The sequence below is a fragment of the Rhizoctonia solani genome, chromosome 9, assembly GCF_016906535.1.
Source record: "Rhizoctonia solani chromosome 9, complete sequence".
Lineage (NCBI taxonomy): Eukaryota > Fungi > Basidiomycota > Agaricomycetes > Cantharellales > Ceratobasidiaceae > Rhizoctonia > Rhizoctonia solani.
Genome location: NC_057378.1, coordinates 425,271 through 453,206, shown reverse-complemented (window position 1 = coordinate 453,206; position 27,936 = coordinate 425,271). Strand labels below are relative to the sequence as shown.

The 27,936-nt window shown below is 47.8% G+C and overlaps 10 protein-coding genes and 2 non-coding genes across 12 annotated transcripts; 4 read left to right on the top strand and 8 right to left on the bottom strand.

Moving 5' to 3' along the window:
- Positions 1–787: 787 nt before the first annotated feature.
- Positions 788–1,636, top strand: RhiXN_07677 (aldo/keto reductase family protein; the record flags this gene model as incomplete). Its single annotated transcript, XM_043327493.1, has 7 exons — positions 788–816; positions 873–964; positions 1,032–1,112; positions 1,159–1,282; positions 1,336–1,402; positions 1,458–1,586; positions 1,634–1,636. 7 exons carry the CDS (start codon positions 788–790, stop codon positions 1,634–1,636), a joined length of 525 nt encoding a protein of 174 aa, XP_043182878.1.
- A 918-nt stretch (positions 1,637–2,554) lies between these two features.
- On the bottom strand, positions 2,555–4,047 carry RhiXN_07676 (cholesterol oxidase; the record flags this gene model as incomplete). The annotated part of the gene is made up of 5 exons (XM_043327492.1): positions 2,555–2,999; positions 3,055–3,151; positions 3,205–3,382; positions 3,432–3,466; positions 3,558–4,047. 5 exons carry the CDS (start codon positions 4,045–4,047, stop codon positions 2,555–2,557), a joined length of 1,245 nt encoding a protein of 414 aa, XP_043182877.1.
- Positions 4,048–4,123: 76 nt separating this feature from the next.
- On the bottom strand, positions 4,124–5,017 carry RhiXN_07675 (cholesterol oxidase; the record flags this gene model as incomplete). The annotated part of the gene is made up of 4 exons (XM_043327491.1): positions 4,124–4,232; positions 4,292–4,567; positions 4,641–4,915; positions 4,973–5,017. The coding sequence occupies 4 exons, from the start codon at positions 5,015–5,017 to the stop codon at positions 4,124–4,126; spliced, it is 705 nt and encodes a 234-aa protein (XP_043182876.1).
- A 1,613-nt stretch (positions 5,018–6,630) lies between these two features.
- RhiXN_07674 (peptidase C14) lies at positions 6,631–11,250 on the bottom strand (the record flags this gene model as incomplete). The annotated part of the gene is made up of 10 exons (XM_043327490.1): positions 6,631–6,800; positions 6,855–8,063; positions 8,137–8,311; positions 8,365–8,895; positions 8,963–9,415; positions 9,463–10,479; positions 10,528–10,575; positions 10,625–10,763; positions 10,815–10,945; positions 10,993–11,250. The coding sequence occupies 10 exons, from the start codon at positions 11,248–11,250 to the stop codon at positions 6,631–6,633; spliced, it is 4,131 nt and encodes a 1,376-aa protein (XP_043182875.1).
- Positions 11,251–12,331: 1,081 nt separating this feature from the next.
- On the bottom strand, positions 12,332–13,713 carry RhiXN_07673 (transporter protein Sec13; the record flags this gene model as incomplete). Its single annotated transcript, XM_043327489.1, has 8 exons — positions 12,332–12,562; positions 12,617–12,737; positions 12,789–12,807; positions 12,849–12,995; positions 13,042–13,131; positions 13,182–13,545; positions 13,602–13,658; positions 13,711–13,713. The coding sequence occupies 8 exons, from the start codon at positions 13,711–13,713 to the stop codon at positions 12,332–12,334; spliced, it is 1,032 nt and encodes a 343-aa protein (XP_043182874.1).
- Positions 13,714–16,483: 2,770 nt separating this feature from the next.
- Positions 16,484–17,901, top strand: RhiXN_07672 (uncharacterized protein; the record flags this gene model as incomplete). The annotated part of the gene is made up of 8 exons (XM_043327488.1): positions 16,484–16,646; positions 16,705–16,817; positions 16,887–17,020; positions 17,084–17,265; positions 17,325–17,449; positions 17,509–17,541; positions 17,568–17,751; positions 17,804–17,901. The coding sequence occupies 8 exons, from the start codon at positions 16,484–16,486 to the stop codon at positions 17,899–17,901; spliced, it is 1,032 nt and encodes a 343-aa protein (XP_043182873.1).
- Positions 17,902–18,929: 1,028 nt separating this feature from the next.
- Positions 18,930–19,020, top strand: RhiXN_12413. The gene has a single exon. It is a non-coding gene; the product is annotated as a tRNA-Gly (tRNA).
- Positions 19,021–19,264: 244 nt separating this feature from the next.
- On the bottom strand, positions 19,265–19,354 carry RhiXN_12400. Its single transcript has one exon. It is a non-coding gene; the product is annotated as a tRNA-Gly (tRNA).
- Positions 19,355–20,735: 1,381 nt separating this feature from the next.
- RhiXN_07671 (GMC oxidoreductase) lies at positions 20,736–21,216 on the bottom strand (the record flags this gene model as incomplete). The annotated part of the gene is made up of 4 exons (XM_043327487.1): positions 20,736–20,783; positions 20,834–20,983; positions 21,045–21,071; positions 21,145–21,216. The coding sequence occupies 4 exons, from the start codon at positions 21,214–21,216 to the stop codon at positions 20,736–20,738; spliced, it is 297 nt and encodes a 98-aa protein (XP_043182872.1).
- Positions 21,217–21,626: 410 nt separating this feature from the next.
- Positions 21,627–22,984, bottom strand: RhiXN_07670 (GMC oxidoreductase; the record flags this gene model as incomplete). The annotated part of the gene is made up of 7 exons (XM_043327486.1): positions 21,627–21,695; positions 21,763–21,888; positions 21,945–22,378; positions 22,437–22,598; positions 22,653–22,678; positions 22,736–22,861; positions 22,914–22,984. The coding sequence occupies 7 exons, from the start codon at positions 22,982–22,984 to the stop codon at positions 21,627–21,629; spliced, it is 1,014 nt and encodes a 337-aa protein (XP_043182871.1).
- A 1,143-nt stretch (positions 22,985–24,127) lies between these two features.
- On the top strand, positions 24,128–25,423 carry RhiXN_07669 (mitochondrial carrier protein; the record flags this gene model as incomplete). Its single annotated transcript, XM_043327485.1, has 8 exons — positions 24,128–24,200; positions 24,257–24,327; positions 24,376–24,486; positions 24,539–24,672; positions 24,721–24,898; positions 24,961–25,137; positions 25,193–25,274; positions 25,323–25,423. The coding sequence occupies 8 exons, from the start codon at positions 24,128–24,130 to the stop codon at positions 25,421–25,423; spliced, it is 927 nt and encodes a 308-aa protein (XP_043182870.1).
- A 389-nt stretch (positions 25,424–25,812) lies between these two features.
- Positions 25,813–27,409, bottom strand: RhiXN_07668 (cell wall glycoside hydrolase YteR; the record flags this gene model as incomplete). Its single annotated transcript, XM_043327484.1, has 6 exons — positions 25,813–26,133; positions 26,186–26,422; positions 26,484–26,743; positions 26,800–27,008; positions 27,063–27,262; positions 27,347–27,409. The coding sequence occupies 6 exons, from the start codon at positions 27,407–27,409 to the stop codon at positions 25,813–25,815; spliced, it is 1,290 nt and encodes a 429-aa protein (XP_043182869.1).
- Between the last annotated feature and the right edge of the window lie 527 nt (positions 27,410–27,936).

Genomic DNA, 27,936 nt, shown 5'->3' with positions numbered 1-27,936 from the left:
CACCGTTTTAGTTGATCCCGAGTCCCTGAATGCCGTCCAGTTCACCGTAGCATAAATCATATCAACCAAAGCCAAGTGCTTGTACGAAGATAACACGGCGAATCAAAGGTGTTGTTGAATCGGAACCAAAAAAATAGTGTTCGAAGTCACGTAATCGCCCAAGTTGCACGACCTGCACTGAAATAACACAACTGGTAACTCCATAAGACACGGCTTACCGTTGTACTTTAACAAGAAGGTTAGTGGACCAAGTCTCTCGGCCAAGTAGGGTTATGGAGTCGTAGCAGATACGAAGCGACGGGGTTCTTGTCTCATCTTCAGCCGTTCCGCATATACCGGCACTGAAAAGGACAAAACGGACAATCTTTTGGTGAATTTCCATGTTGTGTATGTTTGTCAAGTAGTCATGTTAAAGTCGATAGGCAGAGAAAAGATGGGTGTAATATATCATAAAAGAGGGTGCTTGAATTCGACACAAGCTGGCCAGCTAGGGTCTACGGCCCCGGGGTCTTGGCTCTTTCTGACGAGCTGTTTCGGGAGTGTCGTCACCATCACGTGATCCGGGGCCCACCCCGCAATCTCTTGCCAGAGCCATCCGGTCTTGGCGGACTATCCTTCCCCAAGCCTCCGCTAGTGTCATACAAACTCAACAGAGAGAAACAATAGTAGACGTTTATCTTGCTGTCCTGATGATCTTATCTCTAACCTCAACTGTGCGACTGCATTCGGGAACTTTGATGCCGGTGGTTGGCTTGGGTGTATATCAAAACTACGATGCTAGAACGTCATGTCTCTTGGCTTTCAGCATGGCTATCGGTGTGTGGCTACTATAATGCTCTCCGTATTGCCGCTCACTATGCACAATGTATTAGACACATCGATTCCGCCCAAATGTACCGAAATGAGAATGCCGTGGGACAGGCGGTCAAAGAAAGTGGACTCAAGAGAGAGGAGATTTTTATCAGTAAGTATTAACCAGATCCGTCTCTCGTGCGCATGATTGGCTGAAAAACTGGCTGGGATCCGAATAGCTACCAAGTGTGCCTCGAGGTCCCATGGCTACGAAAAGACTTTGGCTGGAGTTGATGAATCGCTATCGAAATTTGGATTCGGTAAGGCAGGTCCCTGGTAAACGTTGTAATACTAATTGTTTGGTAGAGTATATTGACCTCTTTCTCATCCACGACCCACTTTCTGGACCTGTAAAGCGAATGGAGACATACAAAGCGCTCCTGGAATGTAGAGATAAAGGAAAAATTAAGAGCATAGGCGTAAGCAACTAGTAAGTGTGCTATGCACTTCAAGGCTTGCACTTTTTGATTTGAAAATCCCCAGTGGAGTCAAACATCTCGAAGAAATCAAGCAAGCAGGCTTAGAGGCGCCGACGGTCAATCAGATTGAGGTCCGTAGAGTGAACATGTGTGCCACTCTACTGGGTGCTTATCCATTCTCCTAAGCTTCATCCATGGTGCCAGCAGAAAATTGTGGAATATTGCGAGAAAAATGATATCGTTGTCCAAGCTTACTGCCCAATTGTACGTGGTGAGAAATGGGGACATCCTGCATTGGTAGAACTATCTAAGAAGGTAAGCCACCGAGTGGAGGAAGAGTGGAGGAAAGCATGGAATCAGAGTAACGGTTATAACAGCACGGCCGGTCGGAAGCGCAAATTCTCATCAGGTGGTCGTTGCAAAAAGGGTGAGACACTACTACTTCGCGGGGCATCAATACTCATATTGAGGATAGTTATGTACCATTACCGAAGTCGACGCATGAAGAGAGAATCGTAGAAAATGCAGAGGTATTGGATTCGAACTGGGAAGCGAAGATATGGGCATTCTAGATGCATTAGATGAGGGTTCTCAGGGAGCTATATCTTGGAATCCAGTAAACGCAGCGTAGTATGACGGGACGGGGAAAGGCAAGAACTTGGTACAAAGGGAATAAAGGTATCCATGTAAAGTTAAACAGGTATAATTGAAATTCAAACAATTCATTCTCAGTCCGGCTTCGCCCGTTACGTGTATGCGTGCATTTTTAATGGAAAAAATTATTCGGCGAACTCCAAAAAGCATCTCGCATATGCATGGAGATGATCTGTCTTATCCCTGCAATGCTCCATCGTGCGCGAGTGCATACCACCGCCAATTTGGGATATCGGTATAAATACTTCCCTCCTCAAGCTCGATGCGAAGCCTATTGGCTTGGTATTTTGGTGGAGAAAGTTAGCATTTCGTGCAACATCCTACACGAAGAACACAGCACCAGCTTAAATCATGGGTAGTCTGAGCTCGGGCTTGCTTTTTATCCCTTTAAACTATTCACATCTCATTCATTTGAGAATTATGGTATAATTTTGGCAGGCTTATATTCACGGTCAGAGCATCGGGGGCGCTTTTTATATAGAGGGAGGAATGCATGTCGTCGAGCCTGGTAGAATATGTCCAAACACCTCACTGCGTCAAAAGGGCACTTTTTAGGCTACGAATATTGATTGCTCTCACACACAAAGAATGCCAATTCAAGCTCACATGATATACTCACAAATAAAACTTTAAAATATTAGTCTTTCTAACAACGGGTTCCCGAACCTATCTCGCATCTCCACGACTGTTGTTCCTTGTGCAGTTGCGATCTTCTCAAGCATAGCTCGAAACTCAGGTATTGCATCCTTGTATGCCACTTCCTTTAGATATTGTTCAATAGATTGGCCACGTACGGTCAATCCCGCCCACTCCTTGGCCCAATGCGGCCGAGAGTTCAGATGTGTGCCGTTGGAGTCTGTGTATCCTGTCCACGCGTCCGCTACCTGCTGCAAAAATGATTGCCACTGGTCTCTCGGAGTGTTAGGTATCGTTAGAACTTCAATTGAAGTTGTCCCAAAATTGTTCCCTCTCTGCGGGGCGAGAATCATGTTAGAGCCGCCTGTAAGCCGCATTTCGAGAGCCAGGCGCATTGGACCATCGTCCCGCGAATAGACGACGCTGATCGCATCCCACCTAACGTAAACTTGGTAAATGCATCGAAGTACGATAAATAAAACGAAAGATTCACCAGGCACGCTGAACGGAGCTGTGGTCTCGCTTTCCTGGATTATTTGGTGCCTCTGGGATCGGGATTTCCCATTCTGAGTCAAGACAACGCATGTTCTCTGAAAATGCCCATTTTAGGAAGCCCAACGAACAGGAAGGTTATACGACTCACGAATTCCTCGTCTAAAATGCAATGCCTCACTTGTAAGGGTGCGGATAGCCTTCTTTGGATCGGGTATATGCGGCATCGCCCCAAGTGTAACCTGGCCCATTAGTAGAGCCTGAACGCGTCCGCTGAGCGATCTAAATATGTCCGTGTTGACAATTTGCTCAGTAAGCCAGCCTTGTCCCTGTGAAAAGTATTAAACTCCACAATTAAGGTTTATGAACACTACGTACCCATTGAATCAACGCGTCGAATGGACTTGGATAGGCTCTAAAGACTCAATAGCAGCCGCATCGTCCACCTCTAAAGCAACATCTTTATTAGCAGTTCAAATAAAATTTCGAAATATATGCGCGCACTCTTCCAAGTATTGACCCAGACATCCTTGGTAAGGGGATACCAAAACCATTCGAGATAATAGTCCTCTTCGCATCTCCTGACAAATTCCTGACGAGCCTTTTCCAGATCCTCAGGTGTGACCCCGCTCATATCGATTACATCCGGAATTTTGTAACCAATAGGCGGTGGAATTGCCAAGACTAAAGGCACCTTCACCGGGTTCATCACCGCCATTGACATCGCGTCAAGCCGAAGGGTGATTGCAGTACATATGCCTAGTAGCCCAAAGCAACCACTGGCGGCCCTGAGTTGGTCGGGATCAGAGATTGACTTCTTATTTCCGTGAGGATCGATATAGTGAAACTCCGCGACGAGATCGGAGAGCGTAGTGGTACTAAGCCCAGCACCATGACATATGGGTCCGTTGGATCCACCAAACGTAATCTCGACCATGATCACGTTGAACGGCAAGCACCAACGACGGTTCTGAAGACACCATTCGCGAAACATTTCGTTGGTCGTACCAGCTTTGATAGTGCATAACGCTTGTTTGGACTCTGTAGCAGAGACTTCAATTCCAACCAGATCAGAATGTTTGGATTTCTTCCATAGGTGGGCTATACGAAGGTAGATCGGCGAGCACTTTGATGGGAAGTAACATAACTAGGACTTCATTATCGGCCGAATAGAAGTCCCTATCATAATCATTATGTTAGTACATTTTGACCGTATGACGATAGCCCGCTACTCTAACCTTCTTCTTAGCTCCCGCTGCCCACTTGACCAATTGCATATTCCAACCTCGGTACGTGCAACAAACGTATAAGCCGGGGAATTCTCGACTGTTTGTCCCCAGTTCTCGAATTTAGTCCCTGGTCGGACCCGATCCATTGGCTTCCCATCTGCTTCAAGTATTTCTGGGAAAGGCTCAATGTTTCGGCATAGGAAAGTGGCTAGATGGTGGAAGTGTGGTGACGGGGGAGGGATAGCGGAGAGCCACGAGGTTTGCGCTGAACCGAGTTGCAAGTAGCTAATTGCAAAAACCGTCGTCCCAAATTTAGAAGAGCAGAGCTGACGCTTTGAGGCTCGACAGAATGAGGGACTAGTTGAGCATTGGTTCCTTGTCAGATGGGGCGCCCTCGTATGGGGCGCGTGCGTATTCCCTGAGAAAGTCTTTGACTGAGTTCGGCACGTCGTCATCGAAAATCTTCTCAAAGTCTATGCGTTGAAGTATCGACTTGAACATGCTGGAAAACCAAGCATGGAACTCGCTTTCTTCCTCGGGTATCTCTTGACGCAAAGCACGGAGAAGAGGGTTGAGCTCTGACGACTCGGATTCCTCTATGGCACGAAGTAGATCGTTAAAGACTACCTCATGCTTGATTATGATCCTTTCAGCAAGAACACTCTACTATGGAGCACAGAAGCCACTTACCCGAAGCTGTGGGTTGACGGGTGTAGTCTCAGGCAAAGACGCCATTGGTTTACTCATTTCGCTTTCAACCAACCTAGTAAAGGGATAGCTAGTAGCTTAGGTCTCCAGCGCTCGAACGTGCTAACGCTGGGGGAGGACAGAACAGAACAGAACAATATCAGACAAGTTTATATATGGCACGCCACCTGTGAGTGTCCACTATGCTGGACATTCTAGGCCTGGGTAACCCAGTGGTAACTCCCGAGAAGCTTTGTGTAAAGTGCCTTGTGCACGTAATGATTTTTAGAATACCACATACAAACCCCTCCTTTAGGACAGTGTCGCCGCAGTAGGAAGAATAGCTTCCCTGTCGTCCATATTTGGGGCTGAGCAGGCTGTGGGCGCTCATATATCGACCGGGCGCTTGTATACGATCCCAAAAGTGGTGGGTGGAAAGTGCTGTATAGCAGAACAATTCATCTTTTGGACGTAAATTTGATATAAATATATATTCAAGCGGGCTTTGCCTCTTTTGATCAGCCACAGTCCATGCCACTCACAGTCCCATTGAACTGTCTCCCTACAGTTCGAGTCCAATAAATGTATATGAGAGTTTGGAGTATAACGACCGTGACGCCTCATGGTCTACAAGATGGCGTCCAAGGAATTAACAACTCTGTTAAAACGAGAACACAATCATTCACCTGGTCAAATCGATTCAAGTGCACCATGAAATCAACTGAAATCATTGACATCGCCACCTGGAAGGGTTTTGTATTGTGGTACCAACGGAAGATATAAAGAGTACGTAAGTCATTACAGGCACTCTCGGGCCGAGACTGAGATTATCACATGAAAAAGGGCCGAACTCCCAATGAATACAACATGTTGACCAATTTTGGAGCCAAGCACAATAAAAATGTTCTATTGAAGAAGAAATGTTTGAATAAGGCTGAGGGCCAGGGGTACGAGTGCATCGTAAGAGTGCTTAGGTCTAATTGGACCTACCTTTGCACTGACTGCTCTTATTCGGAAATTCCGTCAAGCCAAGGTATACCATTAATGTTTCGCAATCCGTGTAGCCAAAGTTGGGTATGAGCTAATTTCATGATGGATTCCATTTAAGATACATGGCGATGAGTGTATTTGTTTGGTGCATGATTTGAAGTAAAATATCCCACCGATTTGAGAGTCCAGATCTCTGTAACGTAACATTACCGTAAGCGCCAACGAAGAGGTTCTAACTATTTCCATCCATCTACATCCTTTAGTTAATTGTTTCGCTCCCAGTTTCCCACCCACCGGTGAGGTTTTCCTGCCATAGCTTCACTTATTCTTCTCCACAGCTTACCACGAGTATACCACCCGCCAAACTTCGAAATATTCGCCAAACAATGTTTCCATCCCCATCCCCATAGCCAGTCGGGGCGTATCATATGCAAGATGTGTTACGCACTTGTTGAACGTGACATGGTCTCGGAAGCTCTGGGTGTTCTGCAGGGAACTCACGCATACTGCGCATATATTGACTGATTTACCCACTTGAGTCAATCACAGGCTTCCAGTACACTCTACAAACTTCTGCATGTACTGCTTCAAACACATGCTATCAGACTCGATAACACCCCACCCATGCCTCTCCCATCATAGCCCCATCGAAACTCAGCTCCAAGCATCCCTCACTGGATATCAAGGTTATGAGGAGGAATGGGAAGCAAGACACGAAGATCGGATGGAACCCATACCAATCGGTGATTATGCAGGTTAAATACCCAACCATCATCATCGAGGGACCATGAATTGGCTGCTTTGCTACCATCCCGACTATTCCTGACTACATGTTCTTTATCTGGCAAAATGCTAAGCAAAAAGGATCTAGCAAACCCTTGAGAGCGTTACTTACCTGCAATTGTCTCGGGTTGTGGCGTATTTATTACCCAGCCCACTAGGTTCCAGAACCGGATAGTGCCGTCGGATGAGCATGAGACGATATGTGAACTGTCAGGAGAGAACTGTACGTCTCGTACCCTTTTGCTGTGTCTCGTGTGTGGACTGAATATCATGTCCCCCGTCTGAGCATCCCACACTTGCACAGCCCCCCTAGGAGAACCAGATGCGATATACCGACCGTTAGGGGAGAATCCAACACAGCTCACGAAAGAGTCATGTGGTATGTCACCCTCACCACATACTAGAATCTGACGTCCAGTCTGCCTGTCCCATATTCGCACTGATCTTTCATCAGAGCTTGAGACGATGTGCGTGCCGTTTGGCGAGAACTCAATCGAAGTGACGCTTTTACGGTGACCATGTATTGGACCGACAACAGTGTTGCCTGTATTTCTGTCTATCACTCTTATCGTTCCATCTCCTAAGCCAGAGGCAACGTATTGGCCATCAGGAGAGAATCCGACCGACCAAACCGGTGAGTCGGCTTTAAATAGCACCATAACGCACTTCGCGCTCTTGAAATCCCATAGGCGAATTGAGCCGTCATCTGAGCCTGATGCGACCACTGTTTCGGCCGGAGAAAACCGTATGCAGCGCACGCTGTCGTTATGTCCTTGGATTGGTCCATGAATATCTTTTCCGGTCTCTGAGTCCCAGATGCGCAAAGTGTCGTCCAGTGAAGCAGATGCGATATATTTATCGCATAGTGAATAGCCAACGCACGAAATCGCATCGTCGTGGCCACTCAGCGGCCCCAGGACTAGCTCTCCTGTCTGCACTTTCCATATGTGAATTGTTCCATCTTGAGAGCCAGAGACGATTCGGAGCCCATTATGCGAGTATCTGACGGACCCAAAAGGACCAGAAAGGCCCCAAGACGGCGATAGGGGGGCGGGTGCGACTGCGACTTGCACGTTCCATAAGCGGACCGTCCCATCGTCCGAGCAAGAGAACAGATGGGAGCTATCAGGAGAGAATATAACCGAATTAACGTAGTGGATATGCCCCTGTAGAGGTCCGAGAACTGTGCTGCCGGTGAGCGCATCGTACACTTGAATGCTCTTATCCCATGATCCGGAAGCAATGAAAGCAGCGTTAGGAGAAAAGGTAACAGAGGTAACCCAGTCCAAATGTGTTGTGAGCGGCCCAAGAATAGTCAGTCCTGTTCGGGTATCCCATAATCGGATAGTATAGTCAAAGAAGCGGAGGCAAGTCGTGATCCATCAGGAGAGTACGAGACTGAGTTGACCGTACTTGTATGACCCGTAAAAGGACGGCCAATTGGATGGCCGGTTCGTACGTCCCAGATACGAATCGTGTTGTCGCATGACCCCGATGCGAGGTGCGAGTGGTCAGGGAGAAGGTGACCGAAGTGACTTGTTCAGTATGTCCTTTGAGCGGACCAAGCGGCTTTGTACCTATCTGTAAAGAGCAAATGTACACATCTCCGTTGTCCAAGCCACAAGCGACGTCAGAGCCGTTGGAGGAGAAGGCAACGGAGCCAATGCCCGAATCACAAATTGAAGGAAATGCCTTGATGGTATCACCCCTTTCACATCCCATAGCTGCAACGTAGAACCAGCGCCACCAAACGCCACTTGAGTTCCATTGGGTGATATGGCAGCACAGCTGACCCCTTGTGTGAGCTGGTTGGCGAGACTGTCTATGATTTCACCCGTAGAAGCGTCGAGTATATTGATGTTGTCCGAGGTAGTGATTGCGAGTCGAGCTCCATCAGCCGACAGACTCATCGAATTGACCGGCCCGCTTGAAACCTTCCAAGTAGCCATTAGTGCCAGATTTCTCTGGCTCATCACCGTCCCTTTTGGCTCGACAAACCCGGCTGTCCTTGCCATATATGCGGCCGAGATTGGTCGAGTTCGTGGCCAGAATGGAAGCATCGAGACGTATATATGCGGGGTGCTGAGCGATACTGGGTGATTAGCATATATTGAGACAAACTGCTCGGCATCATGGCTGATCTCTGTTATATTCTTCGCGACAGCATGTTCTGTGGCAGCATCATGTGATTGAAAATACAATTAGAGTGGTGTTACGTACCTTGCACCACCTCTCGGCCCGTTGTACGATATTAACAGCGTGGCGGATGTAGCCTGATAGATTGATGATCTCCAGCCAAAGCAGCAGCCTTTGCGTAAACAGGTTGCTAACTGCATTCTCTAGCTCGGCTCGGTGTTCGCTCAGATATAAATGCGTTGACCAGTAGCGACTGGCATAAACTAGCCCGGGCGAGATCGACCTCCTCATTCGTTCACTCAGGTCATCCACCTCACTGTCAAGCAGGTAAGATGAAGGTAGGCAGCATATGTTGAAGTTGGGCATTGTCCTATCAATCGTACGCAGGCAGGCGCTAGCTATCTCAGCATGTCGCATTGCGGGGTCACAATGAAATCCGCCAGATCGATCAGCGGACAGCATAAAGTCTGGAAAAGACGCATGTAGGGTAGTCACTACCTCCCTATCCTTCACCACGTTCAGCACCGACCGTAGAGGCTGTAGCAGCGCATTCACTTGACTCCCGTTATTCAGCCCAAGCACACCCGAATTGCGTCCAGCGTCATCGGCTCGACCGCACATATCACCGTCTCCAGCACAGCTTTCATTCGCCGTACATTCTCTTTGCTCTGTTCGGTCATTTCGAATGCCCTGGTCAAGATCGTGAGGTATAGTCTGTCAATAGGGTTTGCCCCGTGCACCGGTATCGATGGTGAGTCTGTGATCGTCTGGATTGCCTCGTGGAGTGTATGTGACCTGTGACCCTGCATGATGAAGCGACACACAGTTGACGCGTATATAAACAGTCCTCCACATCGGTCAAGGATAGCAGACCACTGATAGTCTGTTAGGCTAATAGATCGTAGCTCATGAAGCATGTATGTCTTGATGTCGGCCCTGACGGTCTCCGCCTCTAGGTCATGTAGTACCAGTGGCGTATCGTCCGATCCATCTGTCCTAGCCGCCATGCGGTCATAGATCTCGCTCTCTGGTCGACTTGACACAAGGAAGCGAACGGGGAGGTCGTAGCCGGGCGACAAAAGCAGGTCGAGAATCATGCCAACACTTTCTTGGTCTTCGCATTCATCCAAGGCATCGATCACAACGATAACATCCGACGGTAGTGACCCTCGTACTTCTATCATTGGTTTCACTATCAGCCTCTCATATTGCTGCTTCAGCGTTCGACAGTGCGCGTCGGGGTCCACTTCCAGGACGCTGTCAAGGGCATGGCGAAATGGGACAGAGAATCGAGCGAGCTGGTAGGCGATACACGGTATAATATAGTTGACTTGCCGACACTCTGGGATCGTCCGAGAACAGAAGAAGCTGGCTCCCAGCTGGCTGCCGAGCCTCTCACACACGGTATATGCGATCGTAGTCTTGCCTGTGCCAGCCATGCCGTTCATCCAGCATGTTCTACCAGAGCCTGGTGTACGCGCCCATGTCATGAGCAACTCGATTTGTTCTTTGCGTGTTTCCGGAGCACAGCCACCTCGCTTGACCTGCCCCGAGTCGTAAAACGCAGACTTGACGGACGACATCTTGGCGAGTCGCGACTCCTGTGCCAGGTGCAGGTCAGCGTCCTATCATACTCAGACCGTACGCACCATGGATTGCTCGTTGACCGTTTTGAGCGTGCTCAGACTGACATTGAGCTATCAAAGTTGGATGAGGGTGAGACATTGCCAGGATATTGGGGCTCACCATCAATCGCTGAAGGTGCTCGTCGATTCGCCGGTAGCAGTCGAGTATCTCGTCCGCCCCTTTCAGTATATCCTGCAGCCGCCTCCCTGGGGTCAAAGTCTGCTTTTCTGTGGCTTTGTTTGCTTCGTTTGTTATATCTCTGAGGGCCGAGTTAGGGTGAGTGGGGGCATGCTAAGTAGGTTTGACGCACTCGAATATCTGCTTGACACTACCTGTCGACACAAACCCACTCGGACACTCCATATGCTTAGCGAGATCTTGCAATAATGGCTCAAGCTTTGCGCGTAGCTCATTTTTATCTTCGCGTATATCGCACTCGCGCTTTTTGGTAGTCAGCTGTGTGCGGGAGTGCAAGTTGATGACCATACCTCGTAGAGCTCCACCCATTCAATCAACCCACCGATCGCTGTTTTCAGTGGGCCACACCATTCAGCACCAGACTCAGCGGCGGTAAGCATAGCTCTGACCGCGGTCCAGGCTCCCGATTCTGACGCCTCTTTCGTATTAGGATCGGTCCTCGTGGTCTGCGAGGCGGGGTCTGTATCTTTCGACTCGAAAGGCCATACTTTCTTCAGTTTGGCCTTCGGGCGCGCAAGAGAGGCACGCAGGGACATCATGAAAGACATCGTGGCCGTTTGTAGTATGTTTGTATGAATTATGCTTGTGTCAAAAATCTAGCAAGCCTGATCGCGTTGCCCCGTGTCTATCGAACCTCACGTGACTGGTAGGGTCCCGTTCGCATATATCTCAGCAATTCCTCAACGAACATACTTCATGGTGAATACATGACACCAAGATCTACTATTCTGAATGACAATAGTATTGGACTATCTAAAATATCACAATGGCCAGCCGGTGGCTTAAGCAATAAACTTGGCTGGTCAAGGGCATAGTGGTCAGAAGTGGTGCGCATGTCAACTAGAGAAGCTGGTGACCAACCGAAATTCAGGACCGAAAACGGCGGCAGAGTATCGGGATCAGCACATAAACGTCCACTGAGTAAGTGTAATCATGCATTTACCGTAATACTTACTATTACGTTCATGCATCTGTACAGTACTCCTACGTGATTCTCTCCCCTATCTTTGAATCTCAGGCTATCACCACTTTCTGGTATAAGGGTCGAGTGTGATATTTCTCGTATGGTAGCCGGGTCTTTCGTAGTCCACGACTTGAAGGCACGTTTTTGTACTCCCAAGGCGGCCTGCCTGTAGATCGAAAAGAACATAGAGCTCCCGACATGGAATAATAAGTAACTGCGGGTCAGCGTTCAGGAGTTTTTTAATCCTGATTAAGACTACCGCCATCCGTTCAAATGTTAGAGCTCTATTAAAGTTAGTCTTGCCCATAAGCGTGGTATGTAAATGGGCATTTGACTGTATTTTTGGGTGTTCCGCTTGCGTCTTTATAATGGCTTTATTGCCCTTGGGCTTGTCTTCCATCGACTTCTTCTCGTTTTATCCAGCCGGTTAGCTCTACGTGCTATGTATTCAGGGCTGCATGACTATAGTAAAACAGTTGCTTTTCCTCTCACCCATACTTGCCGGATACATAGTTGTCGATGATATATGAGCCACATTTAGGACGAGGTTCAGATTGAGTTCGCAGAGGAAGGTAACGCAATTTCATCGCAAACACTGACGCGAAAAGACCATCCGAAGTGAACGTTATAAACCATTTCCATTACTCATAACCCATCTACGTCCACTAGTTTGCCATCTCACTTATGCACTCCCATCCACCCTTCAGGTTTTCTTTCCACAGCGTCACCTTTCCATCTCCGCAGCTAACTGCCAATATGTTCCCCGCCAGACTCCACGACACGCGCCAGACGACATCCGGGAACTTGGTCTCGTTTGCGTCCGAGGTTGGGTGCAGGAACGTCTGAGTCCAGGCAGAGGTGGGAGTTGCTTTCGAGTGAATGATCACCGTACGATCCTGGGAGAGTTTGTGTTAGTGCACAGAGGTGAGGTAAATAAGGAGTCGACTGACCTGGGAAGCAGTCGCGATGTATGACCTTGGAAGCCCAATGTTCGGCGCCCATGCGACGTCGCGAACCCAGTCGGTATGTCCTTTCAGCACCTCCTCTTCAACCCATGTTTGGTTGTCCTCCCTGCACAATCATCAGCCCCTTCTATATTCGACCAGCTCAAGAGTAACTGACCTGAACCCCCAGATCTTGACTAGGTTATCGCATCCAGCACTCGCAAATCGTTTCACGGACGTGGTAGAGGGGGAGCATTGGGATTTGCGTTAGGAACGCCAGGGGTAGGTGTGATGAGCGAGCCTGGGAGGGTTGCGGGAGCCCATGAGACAGCATTACATCCTACGTTGTGAGCATTGAAGATGTCGGCTCCCCAGGTTCCATCATCTACTCTATCGTTAGTCGAGGCTGATGAATAGTTCTCAGCACGTACTCTTGAAGCTCAAGACCGATAGTTTTCCATCTGAAGATGCGCAGGCAACGATGGCGCCTAGCTCATGAGGAGCCCAGGATATAGAGTTCACTTCACTGACAATTAGTTGGTGGGTTTTCCGAGTTAATTTCGCGACTCACCAGACGCAGTATGCAAACTGTGCTCCTTTACCCGGGCCCAGTTCCCAGCTCCCCCAGCGGCAGCAGCTCCACCATACGGAACCTGACCGTATCCCGTGTTGGTCGTTGCCCCAGCACCTCCCTGTCCGCCCTGCTGCTCCTTCCAGATCAGGACCTTGCCGTCGTAGGAGCAACTTGCAAGAATGTGTCCGTATTTTGGATGTGCCCATGCGACTTGCCACACGGGACCGGTATGGCCCTTGAGTGTAACCCCAGCATTTTGTTGTCGTTGCGGTTCGCCGTTGATAACGTCAAAGATTTTAATTGTGCGATCAGATGAACAAGTAGCCAGGCGTTTTCCGTAAAAATCTAATTGAGCATCATGCTGTAGTATTGATATGAGCCATCTTCAATCGAGAGGAAATGGAAAAAGGAACTCACGATCATGTCATCGTGGTGGGTCTCGATCGGTACAGAGTCCTGCCCTGTTGCTGCGGCCTAGATAATTTAGTCAGAGCTTTATTCTTATACTTTGAGCAAGTTTAAATACCATGGCTGCGTTTAATTATAAGAATACACGGGATTTTACACAGAGGCCGTCTGCGATGATGTGGTCAGCGACGTGTCCTGGTGTCGGCGCTTACTCGCGTATCCTTGCTGACGTCATCAGCCAAAAGTTGGGCAACAGTCTATTGTCGTCACTCCTTTTGGACTCTCTCGTAGCTGTCCAATTATCTACCGACTATTCGAAGAGCCTGAGGTCCTATTATCCACGAGCTACGGAGACCCTAATCTACGTGAATCCCAACTTCGGAGCCATCAATTGTTCACCCTTCCGAGAATGCCAGTGTTCAATCGATCAATTTGACACCATACCAGGACTACGGCCATTGATGCTTCAGAGTTCCAGCTGATCTTGGGAACTTACTCAGAGCTTCTCTGTGAAACAAGGTGACCGATGCGAAGTTCCTGTAGGTTATATTTTGGTTTTATTTCCTATTAATTAATGCGGCCCATTGATTTTTGAACCAAATTGCGGATGCATGGACGAGAGATACTCTCGGGGATTCGCCCTCACTAGACCAAAGTATGGTCCGGAATAGATACAGACGGCCAGCCTATTGAAAGGTACCTAAGAGAGACCGCATATAAGGATGTGATCCTAAAGTTCCGGGTCACCCTGCAATTGAAACGTATCGCAACTACACAAGGCACTACAGCTGCGGATACGCGTACAAGAATCGGGAGCCCTGCTGCTGGAGAGACCCTTATTTGCCTAGTGCATTGAAAGTCGAACAGCCTTTTGAAAATATAATGAGCTAGTTGCGTTTTAGTTTGTGCTTGTGGTCGACCACTGTAACATTACGATCTTGAGTCGGATTCACACTCCATCCAAGCCTATGGTGGCGAATACATGGTCTGGACATCCATAGCGTATGCCATAACCCCTTTTTGTCCTTTGGCTATCCGACAACATTAAAGATAGCAGTGCTTCTATAAATGATTTGGCAGGATAAGCTAATAGTCCAGGTAAAATAACCTTTGAACACATGGAACGCTCTTGCTACAAATGAATGCCTGCGCCTCTCGATTCTGTAGCCCACAGAGCGTAATTATACAGCAGGGAGCCTCATGGGGACATACACTAATTAACCTTTTTGCAACCTCAGTTCATCCGTCGCGTGGTGTCAACCGGTAATTGCATGCAACTATTCAAGCTGTGCCGACTCGGCTCAGATGTATAGCTTTACCTGACACTTCACTTCAATTACCCACGTCCTTTCAAAGGACAAGATCACTCCGGATTCCTTAACTTGGTACGCTCATCTTGTCAAAGGAAGACTTGACCGGGCGCTTATAATTAGCCTTCGGCTGATGACGTCATCAGTGTCTGACCTGTGGTTAGAACTCAGGAGTGGCGACGAACTCGGTTTTGTCTCCGATCCCCCTTTTTGTCTGTTGATCATGTTGTCTATCTTCCTTTTTCGAGAGATAATCTTGAGGATGAAGCCCTTTCCGGTCGTTAGGGACATAATTTCTTTACGGTCTAACTCACCCAAGCATCGAGGTGGTGAACCAGGCAGACATAGGGTGTATGATCTTCAGGAGAAATGGCGAATAAACCAATCTATTAGCCTGCGCTCACGGAGGAGCGTTATTCAGGGAGACGGCAGCTTGAAAAAGCAACGGTCCGCAGCCAGCTGCGTGACTTGGACGTAATGACATGAGTCGTGGCATGAACTATAGGTGGCCATGCATACTGGTTATTTCCCTCCTTGTGAATTGCTCATACGACACAATCCCACATATCAGGTCTTCCATTTAATTGTAATAAGGGATGGTGCCTTGTACTTTTACATTTTGGGACATCGCAGCTGAAGATAGCGTTTATAGATCATCCGAACAGTGATTCAAACCAGCACGCTCTCTTCGAAGTCAAACCCGATTACTCCCGGACATTTCGATCAAAATCTGAGACCGATAACCGCCCCGAGAACCTGGATGTGCTCTTCCCATCAATTAGTGTGTTGATCTTGCTGTTGTATGAGACATCTCTGATTGCTAAAAAAGGATGTCTTCTAGTAATCACACTGGGGATGAGATGCCCTGTCCGATTATTCATTATCTCATAGGTTCAAAGCTGTATTTCACGGTTCGCATAGATCTACAGGAGACTAACTAGGCGCTATTCCCCATACCTTCACACGGTGTCTCCTGTCACCACTGTATACCGTTTCATGGAGGGTATACGAGAGCTTTTGCTAGACATACAACTTCGATAGGGCTCCAATCACCTCCTGGCAGGCGCAAATTTCGTCATTTTATGATAAGCGCTCCGTAATTGGATTGCTCTTCCCTTTGGCGCTGACCGACGTGAGTTGATCTCCGAGCAACTTGGCCGAGGAGACTGCTGATAAGCTTATTCGGATTAATCTTTCGTACCTAAGTAAATATGCCCCTCGAGGTTTCCCCATCGAATCAAATCTCAGAAACATCGCTGATTGTCTAAAGATATTAACTTGGTAGACTTGCTATGACGGCCCACAACCCCATACTAGCGGAAAGGTTGCAGGCGTTATCCCTATATCGGCCCTGATGTCGGCTCTGATGTCAGACCTGATGTTCGCTTCTGAGTTCTCGCTTCGCCACCTCATGACCGGGAAGAGCGCACGCACCCGGCTCATGAGATATACTGCTCTTCACGCAAAGCACTACTGTCAGTTGTACAATTTGGCCGAATACATGGCTCTATAAAAAGGATTGGTGGGTTAGGTTTTTCACCATCACCCACTGTATTCTCACATTTCCATTCCAACCCCAGTATGTCCGAGTTCCCAGCGTCGCAGCTTATTGCCTCGACAATCCTACCTTCCCAACTCTCTCTTCCCGATGTCTCGGCATACACGAGCAAAGCATTCGGCTCCAAGACGAACCCCCACCAGCGCGAGGCAGAAATCGAATCTTACCAATGGTTTGATAGTTATGGTATGCCCTAAATGATATCGAATGGTCCTTGGTTCAGACTCAAGCTCTGCGACTACAGGTATTCACACTGGCACAAAGCGCCAACGGTTCTTTGAATCTGGCTTTGGTCTGATGACCGCAATGTGCTACCCCGACTGCAATTTTGCACGTTTCCGTATCACAATGGATTTGGTACTTTGGTTATTTGCCGTAATTCGAGTCGATTGGAATCCTTGATTACATTCTAACCAGATTTTATAGTTTGATGATATGACAGACGGAGGTGCCCTCGATACCGTCGATGGGATGAAGCGCGCTGTGGACGTCACGATGAAATCGCTCCGTGAACCCGATTCTCCTCCGCCCAAGTTCAAAGTTGCCGCAACTGTTCAACAGTATGTATAACTTTCTAAAAATTAAACTCGTCAAAGCATTGACATATTATAATGTGTATATAGTTGCTACAACCGAATGCGTCAAGATGGAAATCCCGCAATGCTTCGTCGTTTTGTCGACGCGCTGGACTTCTACACCCAGGCATGCTTCCAGCAAAAGGTTAATAGGTCTACGGACACGATCCCGACCATGGAAGAATACATCCAGCTAAGGAGGGACACTTCCGCGATGAAAATAGGGTTCGGTGGGTTTTTACATGTGCGAATGGACTTGATCGTAGTTTTGCTAAATTTCACCTTGAAGCTATACTCGAATACACACTCGACCTCGACCTCCCGGACCAAGTCGCCGATCACCCGCTTGTGACCGAGCTCGCTCTCGCAGGGAATGACATCCTAACCTGGGCAAACGATATCTATTCTTTCCCTGTAGGTCTTCAATCCAGGGACTCCTTTTGGACCTTCTAACCCCGTCTGCGCTATTTTAGATCGAGTTTGCTCGGGGAGACACTCACAACCTTGTATGCGTTGCTATGCATCACAACAGCCTCGATCTCGCAGGCGCAATCGACTTTGTGAATCAGCTCACAGGAAACGCCTTGATGAATATGTGGAAATCAAAGCTAATTTGCCTTCTTTCGGGTCTGGGCTGGATGAGCAGCTGGCTCGGTACCTCGAAGGGATCGAGTACTGTGTCCAAGGGTTTATTGATTGGACGTTCTTAACTCCTCGTAAGTCTGGAAGATAAATATGACGGTTTCACAGTGCTGACTAGCACTGAAGGTTATTTTGGGGCAGAGGCTGCACAGGTCAAGGAGACGGGAGTTGTGAACATCATAGCCCCAATCACGTTGGATACGCCGGTGATTATTGAGGCTTGAGCTTGGTAGATATAAATTGAAGCTGATACTATGTACTGATCAACTATGATTTCCGAACCCTGGCGGCATGATATGTAAGATAATAGAACCCATGTAATTCTTTTTTGAATTTCACCAATTGCAGTAATTAAAGATTTGCGAGTATACACATCCATGAGTGTTATATCCGTATTTAATGGAGTCTCATGGGTTTTGCACGCGCGAGCCCAGACTCGGACGTTTTTAACCGCCGGCGCGCTTAGACACCTCCCTGACTGTATGCGTCCAGGGCTTGCTTACCCGCCCCCGCAGTTCGTTATGTTTCGGCGATCGCTATCGGCCATTCTATTTTCTATCCACCCGCGGCCACTTCTTGGTGAGCACCATTGTTGCTTCCAGTGCTTCCCGTCAGATTCGCTAATCGATGGAGACGATCTCCTGTCCATTTAGGGATCCTCTGTGCCTTCGATGCTCGCGATCTGCGTGCATGATCTGCAAGATACAGTCCACCAGCTGGGGCCTCAAATGTGGGTAGTGGTAGGTGCGCGTTTATTTGGTCGCACCTAGATTCAGTATTCACATATACCCAGTGTGGAGATGACGAGCCGCTAGCCCGTGCGCGTCCCCCACGGTTTACCTCACGCTACCCACCCACCTCGCCCAGTCGTATTACTGTTGTTAGTATAATCTTTCTGTACTTTGCCTCGGCCTATCGTGTGTTTTCTATTCTTTGTTGTATGCTAGTTTCATCTCGGTCTCTCTTTTTCCTTTCTCTCTCGATTAGCTTCTCGCTTTGTACAGTGGGCCCACTTACCTGCGCTTTGCTCGGATCTACTACCATTCTCGGGCACGCCGCAGGGCGGCGTGCCCGGCTGCGCTATCCGTCATTTACCGCCGTACTTTTCCCTCAGAAAGTCGATCCCGACTCCCTAGGTCGCATCGCGAACGCGGGCTAATCGGAATACTAAGTTTCAATTCATTCAAGGTAATACACCCAGTCTATTCCCGAAGTTTAAGTGACTGATATTGGCTCAATGATATGTTATTCAACGCCGTTGGTGAAATGGTTATCATGCTTGCCTTCCACTGTCTGAAGCACAGCCACAGCAAGCGGCGGGGGTTCGATTCCCTCACGGCGTACTTCCTTTTTGATTCAAAAGACGCTTATCAGTGTAGTACATTCTGATAAGCAAAAGATGCCATTGGCTATCTCAACTTTGAGAGACCCCATGATGCTGTACACGCAAAACTTTTATTTGTTTTTGACCCCCGCTTGGGAAGTGAGATATTATCATTGCAAAGGTGCTTTTCAACTTGACTTAAGTATGAAACCCAGCAAGTCGTGGGAACTAGCCATTGCAAGCGCCTGGCAACAAAAAAGAAATACGCCGTGAGGGAATCGAACCCCCGCCGCTTGCTGTGGCTGTGCTTCGACAGTGGAAGGCAAGCATGATAACCATTTCACCAACGGCGTTGAATAACAAGCTGCCTGTAAGCACTAGATCGTTAAACATACGTTCCATCACTTTGATTGCCCGGGACTTGTTGTTATAGTGCTTTTGTGCTCCGCCACTAGCACTCTTCTATCAGCCCTGGCTACCCATGCACCACAATGACCCTCGTCATTTCATTTGGGAAGCACGAAGAGTCGGGTGCCATTCATGCCTATGGCTCTAGGCAACCACTTCTGAATTTGTTTAGAGCTAATCTAACCAGTGTGAGAAGGGGCGCGGGACCGCTAGTCATTTTCTGGGAGAGGTATGGTAATCCCGCCAAACGCTGATTTTTCAGGCACAAAAAGCCTCACCTCATATGTGGAGTATTGCCAAAATTTGGTTGTGCTTTCTATCGCATCGAGAGATTATCACCACAGACCTTCCAGCTGTGGTAGACTCTGATTCTCTAGTTGCAGGCGCCTGCCAAAATATGGGCATAGCACAGATTCCTAACCTTTCGAGGCTCAGCGGGACATTTGCTAAACAACCTACGAGCAACAAGATTAAGGTATAGTAGCATTGCAGCGAAATCATACTATTCTTATACGGTCAGATAGGTCTCGCTTTCTAGTTTGTTGGTAATGATATCTCATGAATAATTGGACACATTACTAAGAAAGATGGCCAGCTCATTTTCGGAATAACACAAGTTATGATCATGACCGTTTATTTCTTCTAAGACTATGGCCGGTGGTAACTCCGAACGAGGATTTTATATGAACTATGGGCATGAAAAATGGTAATATATGCACTATGATACAAAGAACGCGCCGTGGCAATAGTGGTCTGGAGAAAAATAGACGAAAAGGTATTACAAGACTAGCTTTAACCTGCAAACTATGTAACATCCTGTGACTGAACCTGTGGTGTATGCCGGAGTATTGAGAAGTCTAAGCCCCCTATGAATTCGACCCTGTCAGTTTGTTCTTAGCAGCGTACTTGATACTCCGACCCCAAAGTACTCGGGGTTTGGGGGCGCAGTATCGTCTCTAAATCTCTGTTGGCCACGCACTGAAGCTGGCTTGTATGTATGAAGTACAGTAAACAAATCATACGTGTGTTCTATGTTTGAATTATTCTTGCTTTATCCACAAGCCTGATATCAATGAGTCGATTGGGTTTGCGGGTCATTAGAAGGACATAAAGGAATATTTTTGAATGCTTTCTTCTAATGCTACTGCTATATATGATAAGCTCACGGAGCAACCGAATGAAAATCTCAATTCAGCCCTCTCATAGTAAACAATTCTCAGTTTATTCACAATAGCACGTTAATTTGTACAAAAACTTTGGTTACGTCTGTGATTGTCTCCAATCTTCTAGGCGGAATAGACATTTGTTGTTATTGAATTTACTGGATCAGTGGGTCCTAGCAATAAATTCAGCAGACTTGATAGCATAGGCAACCTGCCAACTGTTTTTAAACTGATAAATTGTCCAAATAGCTTAAGACTTACACTAGTGAGGGTAGGATTGCAAGCAGTTGCATCGGGGATCACGCCATTCCCCCCAACATATAGATTGGTCCAATTATGAACTAACGAGTTTTCGTCTGCAACCGAGTGTTGTTCACAATCCTTCCCGCCCCGACCAATTCGAGTTGTCCCCTGTAAAAACATACTATTGGTGAATATGGGTGATCTGTGGTAGTGAAGGGGAGATGCCGACCGTAACGTGTAGTGCCGCACCGTACGGCTGATGTCGGGGCGTTGGAAAAGGTTGAGAAGTATAAGCCGAAACATTACTATTGCTTTATTAACGGGCGTACCTGCTGTTTAGGCTCAGAAGGATCGATGATCTCCCCAAGTACGCTGGCTGCACGTTTCATATCTTCCACCATTCTTGCAAAGGCATGCAGATTAATATATATAAACGTAATGAGAGCATGAATACTCAAACGCACTCATGATCGTCTTCTTTTCTTGTAACTTCGAACTATACCCGAGCCGAGTCTGATTCAGCGCGTTTGGTTAATGGCTGATAACACGTACTGTTGCTCGGGGTAAGCCGTATATATCCAAATCTGACTTATCAAACGTGACCCGATTGTTCTTATCTATCTTGTGTTTCCCATAAAAACGGAGATCTACTATAAACTTTGGATCGTAGTTAGGGTTCGGGTGGCGGCCTCCATATATATAAGCATCGCGATTAACCATTCCATTCCATGGTCGATCATTAGTGTATTTAACGTTTACTTGTGGCTCAGAATTCCTAAACAGAATTGGTATCAGGTGTTATGCATGTCGTTTACACCGAGGGACTCAACGGGAAAGGTTTTTCATCCCCTATTTCTCCGGATTTATCGTTTAGATAGACCTATAAACACACCACGCAACAGTCAGAAAGGGAATAGGAGTAAGGTTCCTGATCGGTATAACCATACCTGACAAGTCCACAGTGACTGTTCCGACAAATGCCGCCCCAGCGAAGGGATGGTATCTGCCTCTATACCATCACTGTTCAAGAGAAGTTGAGGAGTACCAATGGCACCCAACGCGATCACGCATGCCTACAAGTGCAAAATCAGGCACCAACTCCAGTATGACGAGTATAAAAAGTACTTACGTTGAAAACAACGGTCACGAGCTCATTGTTCCTTAGGTTTAAGAGCACGGCTTCATTGGCATACGAAAAATTTGACATTCTGCGACACTTGAGCTTAATGACCTTGTGCTCCGCACGTAGAGAAAAGAGACAATTTTTCTTGCAATCGGGGTCCGTGCAACAGTTGGCAGGTTCGGCCCATTTCCCAAGAATCGTGTTTGGTCCTCCGAATGTAACGCAATGATTTTCGTCTCTCTTCACTGCTAGAGGAAGATCTCTAATGCGGCCCTTAAAGTCATATGACTCTTCCAAGTGCTTTTTGACCTTGATGTGACGGATTTGGTCGTCGTATTGGTCATCCCTCACTTGGAGAAGGTCCTCTGCCTTTTTTAGTAGGCTATCGAACTCTCCTTTTGAGAGGGGAGACTCCGTGCGTTCTCCTGGTTCTGGCCGGGCTAGATCACACATCGTCAAAAAAGGTAAGTAAAACAAGCTTGGATTGGAACAACATACGGCAAGCACAGGTCCAATGAGTGCCCATCCCTCCTATGGTTCTAGTCATAGCGCAATCGGGAACGTTCAAAGCTTCTTTTTGATTCGGATTGTAGTATGGCGAATATCGATTTTCCTTGCCAGCAACAGAAACCTTCTGGAGTGCTGCATCTATGACGTGAGCTAGGGACAATGGTTGTTAGCCACTGATTTTTGGTCGAGATAACGATTATTTACAGAACAAATCACTGTCGATCTGGTATCTTTGGAGTTCAATAGTTCTGTAAGTAAGGGTTGCGGATATTAAGTGGAATAATTACCTTAAGTCGTTTTTCAGGTGCCCTCCAATCAAGCGACCATCGATTGAACCAACATCGGCCATGTATATGTGGATACGTTTTCCGGCAGCTTCCGCTCGGTCAAGTATTGTACGGGCAAAAGTGCATCTATTGTAATAGATGTTTTAGTCTGAGAACTGAGTTAAATAAACGCACTAACCCAACCGGACCACTACCAGCGATGAAAATATCCGCCCCAGCTGTCTTGGATTCTTTTGGAAGGGAGCCCATTCTAGTACAGTCGAGTAGGCAGTAGCTCAACACTCTGTGTGGAAAGATTGAATTATGCTGTTAGGTCCTCTACAGATGGGCGTTTATATACCCTTTATCGATTCGCGAGTCCTTGAGCGTCATAATCCTACATTCACAGCCCTATCGGTCGGCGAACGATGACTTGACGCAGCACTTACCCGGTACACAGGTCGTTTTCGAGGACTCGCAGCCGGTGATGGAGCCCACCCACGAAAGTTAGCTATCTCTCTAAACGCTCCCAACCCTTCTGGAAAAGCTTTGATTCTTGAAGTTCTAAACGTTTCTGAAAAGGACAAGGTGGGAAGAACAACGTCATAAGATGGGGTACGGTATCAAGCAGTCAACCTCAGTCGAAGTACTGTAATTGGTTGATAGTCGAGATGGAAGCCATAATTCTTGGAGAAACGAGCGCTCTTGCAAAGTTCGGGGACGAGAAGAATAGAAGGATGTCTGAATCAGTCTTGGGACAATGAACCTTGATGGGTATAGGACGGCTTCGTTCCAGATCAAGAATATTCTGATCGCTTGGTAACGTAGATAGACACGGACCCGGAGTAACCGCTCCGGCTATGTTCTACTTGCGCTGAACATATAGCGGGTATGAGCCCCGATAGAAAAGCTTTCATCATTGGAGTCAGATCCGGAGCCGAGCATCTTTCGGAGACCTTTAGGGCAGGTAACTGGTGATGTCATTCTCACCCTTTCTGGTCCCAATGTTGAAACACGAATGAATTATTATACTTCTAACAACCGAATCCAGTCCAAAGTAAACCGTAATTGTATGACACTGCACGCAGCGCTATCTGCACCAATCGCAAACTCCGATTGGCTAAAACTTAGTGATGTACGCATATACGTTGTAGCAACACACCATAAGGAGTATTTGGTGGCTAACGAGGGCATCCACCCACGATCAAAGTCATATCGAGCAAATAGGCATTTCACAAATGGGCACACAATAACCAACTCCCGTGGCGATTGGCTTACGTAATTGGTGCTAACGTAGAAGGTAAACAGAGCCTATCCAGGGCCGATCACTGTGATCGGCCGGTATCGGTGATTAGATTGTATTCACTTTTCTTCACCTGCACTTCCACCAGCCTCCACTCCCCTTGCATCACAATGGCCCCCATTAACTCGTCTGGAAAACACAAAGAGTCGGGCACCGCCCGCGTTCTTGGCTCTGGCGCATCTGGTGACTATTTATCAGCGGTATATATTGTCTCAAACTAATCCGACTCGTATGCGTAGGTGTCGCGGAGTTGCTGGTATTTCACCCTGTAGATACAATTGCCAAGCGACTTATGAGTAACAAGGCCAAGGTATACAGGATGAAAGCGTAATCGCACTACTCTAATGCAGTCAGCTAGGTCTCGTTCTCGGCCCTGTCGCCTATTATCTTCCGTGAATACTCGAACGCACCTTTACTGAAGAAAGCGGTCAGCTTATTCCCTGGACTGGGGTACGCAGCGGGATACAAGGTACGACCATAACTATCCATCGTCTCTACAACTAACTTGAGTGTATAAATAGGTTGCCCAAAGGATATACAAATTTGGTGGACAGCCGTACTTCAATGACCTCATCTCATCCCACTACAAGCAAAACTTTACAAATGCATTCGGAGAGAAAAATGGAAAAATGTTGATGCATGCGTGCGCAGGCAGGTGAGTCACTCGATTCGATCAACCGACACTGTAGTCATACTTCACAAGCTTGACCGGTATCGGCGAAGTCGTCCTTCTCCCTCTCGACGTCCTCAAAATCAAGCGCCAAGTCAACCCCGAAGCATTCCGCGGACGAGGAGTCTTCAAGATTGTCGCCGACGAAGGATTCGCTCTGTACCGCGGCTGGGGATGGACAATGGCACGAAATGCGCCTGGATCCTTTGCAGTCAGTTTTTCGTAATTTTTTAATTTTGTCTGGGATCGACCATCTGATAGAATTTGATTTAGCTGTTTGGCGCCTCCTCGTTTACGAAATCTAAGCTGCTGCATATCGAGGATTACTCCAAGGCCACCTGGACTCAGAACTTTGTTGCCTCGATTGCTGGTGCTGTGGCTAGTATTACTGTCGCGGCTCCACTTGATGTTGTCAAGACTCGCATCCAAAATGCCAACTTTGAGTCAAACGTAGGTTTATTTCGTTGTCTTCATTGAACGTCTTTTTTTCTCACAAGTCTGTTAGGTCGGCGGTTTAACCGTCGTAAAGGACCTGCTCAAGAATGAAGGCCCGACCGCCTTTTTCAAGGGACTTACTCCCAAGGCAAGTCATTATTCACGATTTTACAGCTTTCTTATTCTGACCCTCCTTGCAGATCATCGTCGTTGGACCCAAACTCGTTTTCAGTTACACTCTCGCCCAGTCTCTCATCCCCTTCTTCGCCAACTATGTGTAAAAGCCTTCCTGTATCCATAGATGTAGACGGGTATTTTGTTGTTGATCTTCGTTAGATTATTTGACTTGCATTGAACTCCCCACTCTTGGCCCCTCCCCTGTGATTTCATAATATAAACGCTCAACTCTACGGTGTGAATCATATTCAACATTGGCATACATTGGTTCATGTCGTCATTACATTTATCATAAACACTCAATAGGATAAGGAAATAAAATGATATATAGACCCTCATAATAGCGAACAAAGGGTCTCGGCGAGTTGTTCAAACCAGTTGACCAAAGAAACAGGGTATTGGTGTCTATAATCTGATATACAAACAGATTAACACGAGAACCTCAACACAAGACAACCCACTCACTCTAATAAAAAAAAACTTTCACACTATTCTTCAAGTTGAACCCCAGCACTAGGCCCGATTCCTATAATCCCGGTACGCAGCTTCAAGACTAAGCACAAACGCCTGGCCTTCAGCACTCCGAGTTCCACGAAGGGGGAAATTCCAAGGATCGACGACGTTCAACAGCCATCCGTCCGCATCGAGCGAACGAGAGACGAGCGTGCGCGCACGCGAGGCAGCGGAGAGCGCCTTGGATATGTCCGCGTTGGATCCGGTCGAGTCGAGGTATGTTGCGAGGCGGTATGTTGCTGCAGCTAGCAGAGCCGTGCTTGCCGAATCGGCAAACGAGTTTCCGTCTGTTGCATAGTTCAAAAGAGTCCCGTTGGCTTGCTGTATTGCCCTGATCAGTCAAGAGTCGTCAAATCGGGTCGAGTAGACGCACCTGGTAGTTCCATATGTTGTTAACAATTTCCAAGGCCCACCCTTCAAGGTTACCCTGCTCGGCGGCAAACTTGTCGGCGAGGGACGACTCTTTGATGGTGATCAAGACACGCATAATCCCCGCGGCGGCCCAGCCGTTCCCTGTCGACCAATGGCTCAGGTCTTCGCCGTTCCCAAGAACAATGTGGCGCCATAGCCCGACGCTCCCGTCAAAGAGCAAATCACGATAAAGTCGAACCTAACGTAAGTGTGTCAAGGATCAATCCACGCCGAAAAAAAAATCGCTTCTCGGTACATACTTGATCGTACGCGGCGCGCATAACACCCTCGTCGCGGTGCAGAGCGCCAAAATAGGCCAAGAAAGGAGGAAGCATATACACCGAATCGGACCATAATTGAATCTGATCCACGCGGTGAGAGATGGCACCGTTGGGGGCACGAGGCGCACGGGTTAAACTGTAGTTTAATTGATCGATGATCGCACTCGCATAGTTGCTCGATCCGGTAGATGTGGGCGAGCGGACGGTCCAGTTGGCAAAGAGCATGGATACGCCAAGGCCTGATTATTTCTCTCGTCAGGGCTCCACTCGGGCTTGGAAAGATCAAGGCACGTACTTGGCGGATCGCCGGCTGCCTGGTCTGGCATGAAGCTCAATACGCCAGGAGGACGCGCGAGGACGATTTGATCGGTGATATTGAGGATCTTGCTTATGTCCGCGTTTTTGGGAAGTGATTTGGGTGGAGATACAAAGTTATTTCCGTATACCGAAAACGAGGGGTATTCGTACTCGAACAAGCTTTGAGTTGCAGTTCCGAGCTCCCAGCTGTGGGCACCAATGAGTGAATGAGGCCTGCACGGGTAAGACCACGGTGCTTACCTCCCTTGGACTGCTCCAGCATGCGAGCTTCGACTAGGGCAATCTGGGACGAAGATAATAGTTGTACAGGAGCTGGGTCGTCCTGTCGAGGCAGAAGGGGTCGGGTATACGCCAACCGAATATAGGAAAGCACTAGGAATAGCAAAGTCGTCGAGGGTATCATCGTGAAGTTCGTTAGGGGCGTTCAGGCAGAGAAGGGGCTATCCGACATGCAGGGGAGAACAACGGATCACCTAGGCTATATAGACATGTCTGTTGCTGGAAGCCAAGCCCAATGAGCCTACCCACGTGGAGCTAAGGCCAGACACATGTTGCATCCCGCCTTCAGACGCACGCGTCACAGGCATGGAGCATGTTCCTAGAAAAGGCTTGAAGCGGCCCAATATCAATGATCACTAACCAATAGAAGTGAAAACTTCCAGAACGGAAGGACCATTTAGCATTTGCCTACCGTGACGTCAAATTGAGTTTCACAAGGAGCTGTGCGTAAATGTAAACAAATCAAGTAAGTAGTCATGGGCAAGTCGTCCAAAGCGCAATGGAGCGAGGAAGAGGTTTACGGTTAAGTGGGTAGACTCGGTAGAATCATGATCGGGAGTTCTGCGGATTAAAGCGGCGTCTTGGAGGCCAAGTGAAGATCGAATTCAAACTGAAGAAATAAACATATAATTTCTATAGTCTACAACGCGATCATCCCCTGTTCTGCATGGAGCCTTGTTTCCGAGTTGGCTGGGTGGTGGTAGGAAGGCGCGGGGATACATGTCACGTGACGACCACACCGTCTTGGCACAGTCCCCACCTCAACTCCCAACGCCGGCAAATCCGATAGCGAGGCACAGGAAATAGACGTGCTACAATCGATGGTTTCATGCTT